A 13937-nucleotide genomic window follows, 5' to 3' on the forward strand; every position below is an offset into this window, starting at 1 on the left:
TTATTTTAAAAGTTCCATTTTTATTTTTCAGAATCCTTATGCTACAAATAGCAAGATACTGTGCTTAATGCATTCCTACTCATAACTCCATTCAGGGGAGTTAGAACAAGGAAGCAATGTTATTCAAATATATCCATTTATTATATGAATTACAGGTACTAACCTTCTCACTGCAGTTCAGCTATAGACCCTGAGTTTGAAAATAATATAGCTCATCTCGGGGCAGTGTTTCTCTTTCAGATGTACAAATGGATGAGTTTCAGAAATAGCTTTATCAGCTTGTAGACACACTGTAGCTTAACAAAAGGAATGTTATCTGTACAGAGACACAGAGAATATTTAATAGGAGAGTTTATATTTGCTCAAGGAATATATTTCACACTTTTAGGGAGCAAGTATGTAAGCAAAAGCAAGGAATATGTGAAAAAATTTAAATTAATTTTTCCTGAGCTTGAGTCCATGACATTTATGCGGGTTTCTGCTTTTACCTTTGGGACCCAAATTCTGCACCTCAGTTCATCAGTATGTATACCTGGAACATCTTGAAGGCAATGGAAGGCATGAAGATTTCAAATGCAATATTTTGAAAATATTTTTTAAATCTGTGCTTTTTTCATGAAAATTTAATACATTTGAGCTATATGTTTGTACAGAAATGCAGTTCATGACATATCCACACAGTTTCCTACCCATATGCCAGAAGCAATGCAGTCTTTTCACACACACCTTAGTATAAGAAGTCACTACTTCTAGAAAGGAAGAACATGTCTTTTATAGCATCTCCTATTAAGATGAATAGAAGACAAAAGCAGTAATAAAACAGCAGCTTAAATTAACACAGAATTTCCAGTTTATCTGGATTCAGTCACCTTCAAAAGCTTTCTTGTCCACATTTGTTGGGTTTTTTAAAAATGAAACTAAGTTAAGCCACCATGATCATTATCACTGGCAATCCCTTATAGTCAAGAACGATTGTCTTCCATGATTTGTACCTATGGATCCAAAGATGAGTAACAAGGCCAATCCAGGATTGACAGACTCTGCTGCAGCTTGGGCACATGTTTCTGTATGGGGTGGATGGTTCTAGCTTCTTTCTTTGGTCTGCAACACACTGTTCATGCCACTTCCATTTTTCCATCTCCTGCTGTCATTGTTAAGGTTTCAAAAAACTGAGATCCTTGAAGCAGACTCTTCATGTATTTGGGGTGGTCCTGGGCAATAGTCTCCCACAAGTTGATATTGATGTTGCATTTTTCCAAATTGGCCTTGAGGACATCCTTAAAGTGCTTTTTCTGCCCTCCTCTTGAGTATATGCATTGACTGAGCTGGGAGAATAAAACTTGCTTTGGGAGTCTGGAGTCAGACATCCAGATGATGTGGCCAGACCAGTGAAGTTGATGTTGGATGATTGTTGCTTCGTTGCTTGTGATGTCTGCTTGTGAGAGGATATTGATATTAATGTGTCTGTCTACCCACTGGATTCAAAGCATCTTCTGCAGGCAGCACTGATGATACTTTTCCAATGACTTTAGGTATCTTTTGTACCTTGTCCACATCTCAGCTCCATACAGTAAGGTGGGCATCATGACTGCTTAATAAACCATGACCTTGGTTTTGGATCTGATGTCACAATCTTCAAATACCCATTTCCTCAGGTGTCCAAAGGCTACACTTGTACATTTGAGGCAATGTTGGATTTTTGCATAAATGTCAGCCTCCTGAAAGAAATGGCTTCCAAGGTACAAGAAATACTCAGTGTTCTCCAGAGTCTCACCATGAATCTGAATGAACAGGCCCCAGTTCCAGTAACTGAGAGCTTGTTGATGAAGGACCTTAGTCTTCTGAATGTTAAGTAACAATTACATTTTCTTGTAAGCCTCAGTAACAACACAGATGATTGCCTGAAGGTCTGCCTCCAAGTGAGCAGACAGTACAGCATCATCATTGTACTGGAGCTTGATGACGGAAGTCAGGGTGTTCTTAGTTTTGGCGCAGATTCAGCTCAGGTTAAACAGCTTACTATCCATTCAGTAGTTTAGTTCCACACTGACTTGCTGGTGGTCAGATTGCAGTAAGGAATATCAAGAAGAGTGTTGAAGTAATGACGCAGCTTTACTTAACTCCCATCTTAACCTCAAACGGATCTGTGAGAGATCTGTTACTGAGAACCACTGCTCACATACCATCAAGCAGCTGGTAAAGAATGGAGATAAATTTTGGTGGGCATCTGTACTTCAGAAGTATCCTCCACAGCGCTTCTCAGTTGCCAGTTGGATACTTTCCTGAGGTCAAAGGAGGCCATATAATGGCGTTTATGTTCTTGGCACTTTTCCTGCAACTGGCAAGCAGTGAAGATGATCATGTCAAATGTGCCTCAATGCCTGAAACACACACTGAGATTCCAGGAGGAGCTCTTCAGCAATTAGAAGGAAACAGTTCAGGAAGGTTTTCACAATGATCTTTCTTGTGGTGGACAGCAAGATGATCTCTCTGTAATTTCCACAGTCGGACTTGTCTCCTTTCTTGAAGATTGTCACGATCATGGTGTCCCGGCGGTCATCTGGGATTTCCTCATCATTCCGGATTGTTAAGATGAGGGCATGGAGCTGTGATGTGACCTCCTACCTCCCCTGCTTGAAGATTTTGGTGAGGATTTCATCAACTCCAGGTCCCTGTCATTCTTCATCTGCTTGATGGTTTTCCTCACCTCTTCAAGGGTTGGAAGGATTCAGAGATCATTTCTGACTGAGTGTTGTGGGATGGTGTGGTGAACTCTCTCATCAACAACAGGGCCTTGATTGAAAAGTTCTTCAACATGCTCCTTTCAACAGGCATTGATATCTCCACTTCCCTTGATCAGGTCTGCTCCATCCTTAGGACTCAAAAAGGTTGATCCCTGAGTGGTCAGACCATTGATAGCTTTGGTGGCACTGAAAAAAATGTTCATATCATAGATGTTGAATCTCTTTTGCCTTGTCTTCCCACCATCTGTTCTTCATATCATGATTCCTCCTTTAAAACTCTGCCTTGGCTTGTTGGTGATTCAGTTTCTTTTGCTTAGAGATGGTGTCATTTTGTGGAACACAAAAGGCTTTGTCTTTGTGGCTGATCAAATCTTGAAAGTATTGCTTATTCTTATCATAGATTTCATAGACATTTGGGCTGGAAGGGACCCCGAAGGATCATGGAGTCTAACCCACTGCCCAGGGACAGGAAGTCAGCAGGGATCATAGGATCCCAGCAAGATAGACATCCAAATATGTCTTGAAGGAGTTCAAATTGGGTGCTTGATCCACCTCCGGTGGCAGTCTATTTCAAACTTTGGGGGCTCAGGCAGTAAAGATCTTCCTTATGTTCAGCCTGAATCGGTTACAGTGGAGTACAGTGGATCATGTCATCCCTTGGAGCGCTCTGGTGAACAAACGTTCCCCCAGATTCTGGTGCACACCCCTGATAAACTTATAGGTGACCACCAGATCGCCTCTGAGCCTACGTTTTTCTAGGCTGAAGAGTCCCATGGCTCTCAGCCTCTAATCATAAGGTCTGTTTTCCTGACCTCTGAGCATGCATGTGGCTCTTCCTTGCACTCTCTCAAGCTTCTCCACATTCTTTTTGAATTGTGGAGCCCAAAACTGGATGCAGTACTCATCTGCAGCCTCACCAAGGCCAAGTACAATGGGAGGATGATGTACTGGGATTTGCTTGAGAAGCATCTATGGATGCAAGCCAGTGTTTTGCTCGCTTTACTAGCTGCAGCATCACATTGAAAGCTCATGTTCGTCTTGTGGTCAACCATGACTCCCAAGTCCCTTTCATCTGTAGTGCTAACCAGTGTAGCACTGCCAAGCCTATAAGCATGGTGCAGGTTTTTCCTCCCAAGGTGGAAAACCTTCCATTTTCCAGTGTTGAACACCATCAGGTTCTTGTCCGCCCATTTCCTGAGCCTGTCAAGATCTGCCTGGATCACCCTCCTGTCCTCAGGTGTGGATGCTTTACCCCAGAGTTTGGTGTCATTGGCAAACTTGGAGCCTGATGAAGATGTTAAAAAGTATAGGCCCTAGGACAGAGCCTTGAGGGACCCCACTAGTCACCATGCACCACAGTGATTGACTTGCATCGACCACTACCCTCTGGGTCCTACCGCGGAGTCAGTTCCCCAGCTAGTGGATCGTGGTGAGATCAAGGCTGCCGTTAGGCAGTTTTGCCAAGAAGTGATCATGAGATGCCAGATCAAAGGCTTTTTTAAAGTCAGGATATACAATATCAATCTCTTCCCCCTTGTCCAGGTGATAGGTCACCTGGTCATAAAAGGAAATGAGATTGGTCAAGCAAGACCTACCTGCAACAAACCCATGCTGGGTGTCCCTCGGGATATTGCTGTCAGCTAGTCTGTTACAGATGGCCTCTTTGATAATCTTTTCCAAGACCTTCCCCAGGATAGAGGTCAGGCTGATGGGCCTGTAGTTTGCCAGATCTACTTTTCTCCCTTTCTTGAAGATAAGCACAACATTGGCCTTCTTCCAATCTTTGGGCACTTCACCAGAGCACCAGGAATTCTCAAAGATCCATGCCAGGGGCTGAGCTATGATCTAGCCAGCTCCTTGAGTACCCTTAGGTGTAAACCATCAGGGCTGGCTGACTTGAAGGTATCCAGTCTGTCAAGGTGTTCCTTCACTAGGTCAGCTTCAATGGAGGGTAAGGAGTCTCCCTTACCCGGGCATCCCTGACCCACAGTGGGCGGGGTGTCCCTTGCGACTGGTGAAAAACTGACGCAAAGTACCCATTTAGCAAGTTGGCTTTTTTCTGGGTGTTGGTTGTCAGTTGTCCCATCTGGTTTAGCCAGTGTTGCCCTTGCTTTTCCTCTGGCTCCCCACATATCTAAAAAAGGACTTTTTATTGTCCTTGATATTTGTAGCTAGCTGGAGTTCCATCACAGCCTTGGCTTTCCTGGCTTGCTCTCTGCAGGTGCGGACCAGAGCAGAGTATTCCTCCTTGGTGGTGGTTCCAGTCCTTCATCCTTTGTAGGTGTTCCTTTTAAGACTCAGGAGGTCTGCTAGTTCCCAGGAGAGCCAAAGGGGCTGCTGTGCTCTTTTGCTGGCTTTCCTCTAAGATGGGATAGACTTTGCTTGCACATCCAGGATTGCTCCTTTGAGGAGCAACTACTCATTCTGAAATCCCCACCCCTTTGGGCTGTGGCCCTTTAGACCCTCTCTGACAAGCCTCCTGAGCTTATCAAAGTCAGCTTTCTTGAAGTCAAGGACTTCTGTATTACTACCTGACTTGCCAGCTTTATGGCGGATGGTGAAGGTGATGTTACCAGGTAGAGAATCCAAGCATCCCTTCAGAAGTGCTGATGACCATGGACTTGAAGGCACCCCAAGTGCTGCCCATATTCTAATATTCTTGTTGATTGGAATTCACCAGTTTTCCACTGAGACACTGATGGAAGGAGGTCTCGCTTGATTGATCCTTGAGTCCTTTCATGTTGAGTCCTTCCATCAGCATTGCTTCTGCTTCAGCCATCACTGGGAGCCTGTTTGAATGACATAACTGTGTGGATGAGTCCATGATTGGTCCAGTAGTCATCAACTCCTAGCATAGCTCAGGTAATGTGGACATCTTTCTGGTCTCAGGCATGAACAATGCTGTAGCCAGTCAAGTGCCAATGCTTGGATCACGGGTGTTGCCATGATGTCTTCTGTCTATTTTTTTTGGTAGAACAGGATGTTGATGATGGTGAATCTGTGTTTCACACATTTGCTCTATAGGAGGATGCTGTTGGAGTTGATCTTTCCCTCTCCTTTCTGTTAATGGTTCCATTCAAGAGGTTTGAGTTCCTTCTGACTCTGGCCTTGAAATCACCAAGAAGAGTAATTCTGTGTCCCTCTGGAATTCCAGAAAGGACTGGTCAGAATTAGCACATAATTTCTCCTTGATTTCATTGGTGGTGTCAAGAGTCAGGACATACACACTGATGACAGTGTTTTATTGGCTCCCTGCCAGTTTAACGTGAAGAGTCACAAGGCACTCATTAATTCCAGTAGGGAATTCCTTGAGTTGGTTTGTGAGTTCATTCTTGATGGCAAAACCAACTCCGTGAAGCTGGTATTATCCTTTCTGTTTACCCTTCCAAAAGAAGGTATAGTGACCTCCTTGTTCTTTGAACTTCCCATCTCCTACTCACTGGCTCTTTCTGAGTACAGTGATATCAATGTCATGGCAACTGAGTTCTTCAGCTATGATTGTGGTGCGTTCTGGGCACCACTGAGAATTCACCATTAGGATTGTTTCAGGTCCCAAAATTGGTTGTGTGCCTTTGCTGATTTTGACCTCAGTAAAGATGATCCCACTAGGCATGGTTATCTAGTCAGGAAAAAGCTAGTTGGACTATGTTTAGGGCACTTTTAGCCCCTTCCCACGTGGGGTGAGCAGAGTGGTTCCTGAAGAGGGATGCTCAGTCAAAATTACAGCTGCTGAATCACACTCCTGGTTCCAAGTACTACATGACCTTCTTGTAACTGCCGCCTTCATGCCAATTCATGACTAGGAGCCAATTCATGACTAGGAGTTTCAAGACCTCACAATACTGCTACCGTCGTCACTAGCTGGTCACCAAAAGACTTGAAGAATGTGCTGGAAAAGCCATTTCCATGGAATATGTCCGGGACCGCTTTGTTTTTTCTTGGAGAAGCTGCTGTACATCCATTTCCACATGGTTCTTGATATAATGGGACCTTGATCCAACAGCAAGGATGCCAAGACACTTAGAGATCCCATTCTGCTATACTCTGTCACCTTTGCAGTCATTGAGATTCTAACACCTTCTGCCTGCTTTACTGTTGAGGACTTGTAGACCCATGGCTGGGGGCTGGACAGGCTTATTATAATGCTGACCAACACCATCAAAGACGTTTCAGAAGGAAAAGCATTGTTATCTGCTGTCCCTACCACATCCTGCTTGGTCTGTGGCTGCTTATTTGTGAGAGTTAACTCTACTTATTTCACGGCTAATCTGGTGACAGAGTTGTACTGCTACCCAATGCATCCACAGGTGGTGGATAGTGGCCTTCATGCATAGTGGGAGCACAGTCTTTACCTGGGATCTCAGGAGCATATATTGACAACTGTTTATAGAAGCAGGACGTTGACTGCTGTGATCCCCCTGCTTCACCGGTGGTGGTTAAGAGTGCAATTTCTTGTGCTGTTTCTGAGCTGATGGTTGTGTTACAAAGAATTCAGATGACGGATTTTTCTAGGATGATTTTGACAGGGATGAGTCTACCTCAGGCAGGGATTGGATGAAATGATCTCTGCAGGTCCCTTGCAGCTCTGCTTCTGTGTGATTTTTAGGACTTGGTCAGAGCTGCAGGCTTCCAGACTCCAGACCACACTCCCTCTGTCTGGCGTCTCAGTCCCACTCCCTTTGGCCTGACCCTACGGGTTGGGCAGTGAGAGAGCAGCCAGCCAGGAGGAGTCTTTGAGATGCACAAGGCAGAGCTGCCCCTCAGCCCTGGTGGGGAAGAGTGGCAGCAAGGCCTGGGAAGCACTTACCTGGTGGTCAAAGGCAAGCACCGCCCCATCCAAACAATCCCATGCTTCTGATATTCTGGGAGGCGGGCATTGCCACTATGTTAAATTAATGTTAAAAACTGACTTTGTTATACTTTTCAATCTGAGTAAGGTATCTGCTTGGACTTGCTGTAATCTTAGGTCATTTTTGCTTGAAAGGTTCTCGGATTATCGTCAAAACTTTTGAAAAACCTGGCCCAAATTTCAGGTATGGGACAAAACTGAAAAACTGGTGATACCTGATTTGGTAAAAATTTCCTTAGGAATGTTTCACCCAAACGTATAGAGTTCATAATAGATGCATAAGATCTCATCACTGCTGTTTTCAGGACATTATCCTGGCAGGTATCTAGGTGCATGTGTGTGTTTGGGGGAAGAGTGGGGGGGGGGGAACTGGATGCACATGCACTATATGTGGAATGTGCCTAATGACTTCAAATTCTTAGTGGTAGGTTTATCACAGAGTGTTTCTGTTTAAGTTTATATGATTTTTCTTCTCAGCATCATCAGCAGAAAGTGGATAGAGTGATTGAAGAAGTCAAGGCAATCTGCAGTGCCCTCTCTTCTGTGGAAACCAGGGATATTACTGATGCAGTTGAGAAACTCCATTCAGTGCCTCTTGGGAAAGAGCAGGTAAAAAATGTATTGAAGCCTTTGTGAGCCTGGCCTGTAGTGTGCAGATCTTATTTTCTCTAGAACATCATAACTTTAAAAAAGGGTGTCATTCATCTCTGTTTTCTCAATATGATGGTCCATAGTACTATCTTGCTAAGTATTTTCTCAGTGGCAAATGTAGGAAATAGGAAAAGCCAGTGTTAAAAAGGAAAGACTGAAAGGAATGATAGGAGTAGCTGAAAAACAAAAGAATGCAGATCCCATGGATAAAACACATATGGGGCTAGCTTCTGTTCCCAGGTTTTCCATAGACTTTGTGTCACCTTGGGACAGATATTTAGGATTGTCAATTCTCAGTGCCCAGAACTCATTTAAAGCATTTGGGAAAGGTGGGTACTTCAACACATCTGAAAATTGCTCTTACTCTGTTGGTGCAACCCTAAGTCAACCCTATGCTTTTCCACTTTAATCAGATTCCCACTTCAATATCTTAAGAAATTGAATGCAGTAAGTTTTTATCTTTCTTCCTGTCAATGGCTTACAGTCCACACTGAGGCAAAACTTCCATTGACTTGAGATTCTATATGGAAAAGCCCAAAAGAGTGAGCTCTGTATGTTGGCTTGCTCAGACTGTTGACTGGATGAAACTCTCCTTCTTTCTTCTGGGAGTAGTATCCTTTGTTCAATAATCAAATACCCAAACAGTGGTTTTGTCCCATGAATCTTATGATATGTGTAAAAATTCTCAAGAAAACAGACAAAAGAGATGTGTAGCTAATCAAAAAAACCCAGCAAAGATTGTGAGGGGGCTGTTGTCCATCCTGTGAAAGCTCTGATCCCAGAGCAATGGTTGGAGAAAGCTAACTCAGTTCTTTGGTAGCATTTTAGGCACCATGGAAGTGGCATGTGGCATATTACCTGCATCTTACCAATCATATGTTCTTCAGATGTTCAAACCCCAATAGAACAATTGTCCTTCCTGCATATTTTTAAACATGTATCTGAGAAGCGAAGGGAACTGCCAAAGGACAGAAAGTGAGTGAATGGAAGAAATGGAATTTGTACTCAGAACATCTTATTTCCCAAACCAATGTTTATTCCTCCTGCACTGTGCCATCAAAAGCTTAGGCAGTTCAGATTTTTTATTACAAATTAAAGTTGATATGTTTCAGTTTCTTCTCTTGTATTCTTTTTGCAGTCACTGTGGTTTACTTATTGCTTATATTGCATCCTGAATATGCTTAGTTCTTCATGGATACATATTAAAATTCCCTGTCCTGGGAGCTTCTATTCTAAATGGGTCAGTTGAAATAATACGTTTCTAGTGTAATGTTGATTTAAATAAAAATGTTCACAAAAATATTCTATTAGTATTTTGCATGAGAAAAAGAATATTAAAAAAACTACGGAAGTTTCACAAGGAAATACGGAGGATCTAAACAGATCTTGCCAAATGAAGAGGATCAGCTGTGTCATGATGTGTCCCAGCACAGCTGATCTGCTTCACTGACTGAAACAGAAGTTGCCTGTTGTACCACAGGGTCAGATTTGCTGCTTCTCCCAGGAGTGGCTGGAGACCAATCTCATACGACAACACTCAGGTCATGAATCTACAAATGGGGGAAGTTTGGGTTTCCCCACTTTGGCATCCCCAAGTATACCTCTGCAGTTGAGGAAGTCTGGGGATCCCTATTTGCAGCGGTGTGCCCCAAGTTGGATTTCCCTGGTGTGGATCTATGTTAATGGGGAAACTTGAGCAGATATTCCAAGGGCTTCAGGGACCCAATCCTACCTACCCTAGGAATGCCCCTTGTTGTGCCACAGAGGCCCAAAATTTGTGGCCATGACATAAGTGGTATGGATTTGTGCCATTATTTTGTAGCAATTGTCTGTTTTGCTTTAATGTGAGAAAGTGTAGGCAGCTACTCCCTTGCTGCCAAATTTCCAAATCCTTAGAGAGCCTGAGGGCCTGTGTGCTAGATCAAGCACGCAGAGTGGCATAGGGCCTGATCCTAGTGTGCAGGGCTGGCCAAGGACAGTACTAGACCTCAGGAGCCAGTCCCAGCACTTGGCAGCCAGCTAGGCTCCAGGGCCCAATTCTGGCACATGGGGCCAGGCAGAGGTAGCATGGGGCCTGACGTGGTGTGTGGGGTTTGATTCATCCTGTAGGCTAGCCTTGCACCACTCACCTGGCCCACAGGACCAAAAACTTGAGCACTACTGACTCACAAGTTTTAAGGAGCTAAGCTACTTCTTCAGCTTCCTGCTTTTATTGAAAATATTATCAAAACCACTAGTGGTTCACAACACTAGCTGAAGAAATTGTGGAATGATTGCTTTGCAGGGGATGGAAGGAGGGAATCTAGAAAGGAAACAGCAACCTTTTTTTAGTGTCTAGAGCCTCAACTTGGGATTGTGTTGGAAGCTGAATTCCACTAGCAATGAGGAGATCCCCTGATTATGAACAAACTGTAAGTGGCCTCTCCAGCTTCATCTGTCACAGAGTCAATTATTAGAATTGCCCTACTTGAAATCCAGCAGAATAGATGTATGGGATAGTATCAGAGAGCAATAGCTGAAGCATAATCTTGGGTACTTTCAGTTGAAAATCTGCCTCCTTAAAATGCATCAGTGAATTGGTCTGGGGGGAAAGGGGAGGGAATGAGGCAGAAGCCAGGGAAATACAGGAATGCAGGTAAACTCTCATGAGCTTTACATTTCTGTTGGTGAGAAAAATTCACACAAGTTTGGGTTCTGTTTTTCTTCCACATCAATCCCTTGTACCACAGAACCAAAAACTGGTTTGCCTCTGCAGATCAAGTCATCATGATTGCAAAACTTACTGGAACTTTAAGCTGTCGAGCTCAATCCTTTGTTCCATCATGAAGAACATAATCCACATATTCTTATGGCAGTTTTTTTCTCATCCTTCCAGTATGAGTTCAGTTTCAAGCTCTGTCACAGACATTTTCTGTGATGTTACCATCAACTTCCCCATATTCAACTTAACAGTAGTAATAATAAGGTATTTTATGCCTCATCCTTTTAAACAGTAAGTTCTTTAGGGCAAGAAATCTCTCTCTTCACTTGTATGTATAGTGTCTAACAGATGCGGGAGTCCTTTTCTTAGCTGAACTCTCTGGGCACTATTTATGATTGATGATGATGATAATATTGGTGCTTGCTCATCTGTTTTGAGTGAAATGATGTCCTTTCTAAATGCCATCTTCTGGATGTTAAATGGGAGGAATGCAGATTCTGTTCCAAAATTTCTCCTCTGGTATTAACACATCTTTATATATATATATATATATATATATATATTGTGTGTGTAATAATTGCTGTTGCACATTTCACTGGGGGAGCCCTCAATGTAATATCCACATTCATGAAGACTTTCCAAAGTTATAGTTTCAAGTTGGTGAAAAAAAGACATCTCATAATTTTCTTTTTGGCTCAGTAAGCTGAACTAGCTGCATGTCCCTTGAAGCCTTTCTTTAAAGGCTGTTCATGACCTTGACTGATACCTCCTCCCTCCTTGGTGAGGCAGAGCTGATTAACACTAACTTCAAACAGTATCCAAACTGCTCCTGCACCAGCAGACTCTGCTGAGGCTTCTTGTTTCTGATTCCTTTGAGAAACAAGTGCTAAGATAGTTAATTAGACTTGGGCAATTCCTAAAAAGTTTACATTTTCTTCATAAAGAGTTTCATGTTGCTCAGAGGCATCTATACTATAAAGGTAGTCGCATGGTCTGCTGCACAGCGATTAGATCACATTCAGTTTTTCCAAAATGCACAAACACACATACACACGTGTGCACACATATTTGGAGCTGACCTGAGCAGGGTGCGGGGCCCAGGGCAAAGCAGCCCAAGGGGGGCCCCGCCCCTGCCCCAATCCTGCGCACCCTGGACCCGAAGAAGCTGCCATCGCCATCGGCAGCATCGGCGGTGGGGGGTGGTAGCAAGCAGCTGGATGAGAAGCTGGTGGCAGCAGCACAGAATTGCTGTGGCTGCTCCACCCAGCTCCATGGGGCCTGCCAAAGCATGGGGCCTGGGGCAGTCACCCCGATTTGCACCCCCCAGAGGGATAGCTCTGCACACTTTGGAATAATAATTTAGTCTATTATGTTGTGGTTTAGTTCAGGAGTGCCTACACACACACACACACACACACACACACACACACACACACACACACACACACACACACACACACACACACACACACACACACACACACACACAAGCGTATGTGTGTAGGCATTCCCAAACAAAACCACAACATAATATTCTACATCATCAGAAAACCATGTGAAAAAACAGAACTTTTCTCCTGGAATCTCTGCCTTTCCCACTGATATAATGTGAGAGAGAGAATGTGTGTAAATTAAGAAAATAAATATGCATACATAGAAAAATGATGGGCCAAAACTTCATCTAGTCATTTGTCTCATTATATCTGTCTCTAAAATGACATATGTGGCATGGTTCCAATATAAGTCTCCCTTCTATTTGGTAGAGAACTTATTTTATGCCTAATTTGCACTGTAGTTGAGGATGGGGTTGATGGGAGCTTTTGATCCCCTCGTTAATACAGTACTGTGCCCTTTTGGCACTTGATTCTTAGATCTGTGGACTACTCAATCTGTTCTGAGTGTTTCTATAATGCTTCTAAGCACAAAGTGCTACAAGTTTCTTTTGGGATTGCTCAAGTGGAAGTCAGACAGGGTGTCTGACCAAACAAAGTAAGGATTTGCCATTTTCTAATTAACCAAGCAATAACTCGCATGAAATTGGAGTGCTGTAATGCAAATCAGTTTTGCATGGCAACTTGTTGCATTCCTAATGCTGCTGTGCTACACAGCAGGAAAGGCAGATATGCCAGGAGAAAAGTTCTAATTACTTTTTCATGTGGTTTTCTGACGATTTAGAATACTGTGCTGTGGTTTTGTTTTGGAATGCCTTTTAACATATCTACTTGGCAGCCTCCCTGAATACACACTACCCCTTAGAGAATCTGCTTACTCTTTCCAAGGTAAATCACATATGGTAATTTTTTTGTGCATCTCAATGTTCTTCTATCTGGTTCATCTGTGTTTTTTATACAAAACAGTTATTTTCAAATCAGTTTCTGTTTATATAGCACTTGGCATCTCTTCCCTGCCAGTGCCACGAAAGCTCCCATACTGTGACTGGGCAATTATGAAAGAATTTGGCATCAGTGGTAATTTCTGCAGGACTTGGTGGCATCTTTCTACAAAAGTGATTCATCCAATCCCCAACCACTTTGACTCTGGGAATTTTAAAGTTCATTCAAGAGAAATCTGGGCCTGGTATACAATTAATGTTCTTGCTCATTTTCTCTTTTGCAACAGTTCACAAAAAAGTCTTCAGAGACAAAATCCTGCCAGAACAGGCACTAATCCACTCTATATTAAATCGGCTGCAGTCTGTTGAAATTATAACTGTTCCAGGAAGATTATTTACTTTACAAAATATGAAAGAATAAAACAAAGGTTTCTGTTCCCATTTTCTTGCTGCATGTGAAGATTATAAAAACACTTTTTAAGACAGAGTCCCCTATTCTCCCTTGAAGTAAGAATTAAACTTCCATTTATACTAACCTGATAAGTACTGCCCAGATAGCTGAGTATTTTAGGGAAAATGCACATTTAACATTGCACATGGTATGTGAACAAACTGGAACTTTTGAAAGCATCCTGTTAAATAATGGTGTCACTAGCATCC

The 13937-nt window shown here is 43.0% G+C and overlaps 1 protein-coding gene across 1 annotated transcript in view; it reads left to right on the forward strand.

Annotated features, from left to right (window-relative positions):
* PIK3C2G (phosphatidylinositol-4-phosphate 3-kinase catalytic subunit type 2 gamma) overlaps positions 1-13937 on the forward strand; it is a 367788-nt gene that overhangs the window by 62481 nt on the left and 291370 nt on the right. The window contains exon 8 of the mRNA XM_090041603.1: positions 8071-8202. Within this exon, the coding sequence (XP_089897729.1) occupies positions 8071-8202 (132 nt within the window). The remainder of the gene's footprint in view (positions 1-8070; positions 8203-13937) is intronic.

This window comes from Crocodylus siamensis, chromosome 4, assembly GCF_052110815.1.
Source record: "Crocodylus siamensis isolate JL-2025a chromosome 4, ASM5211081v1, whole genome shotgun sequence".
Lineage (NCBI taxonomy): Eukaryota > Metazoa > Chordata > Crocodylia > Crocodylidae > Crocodylus > Crocodylus siamensis.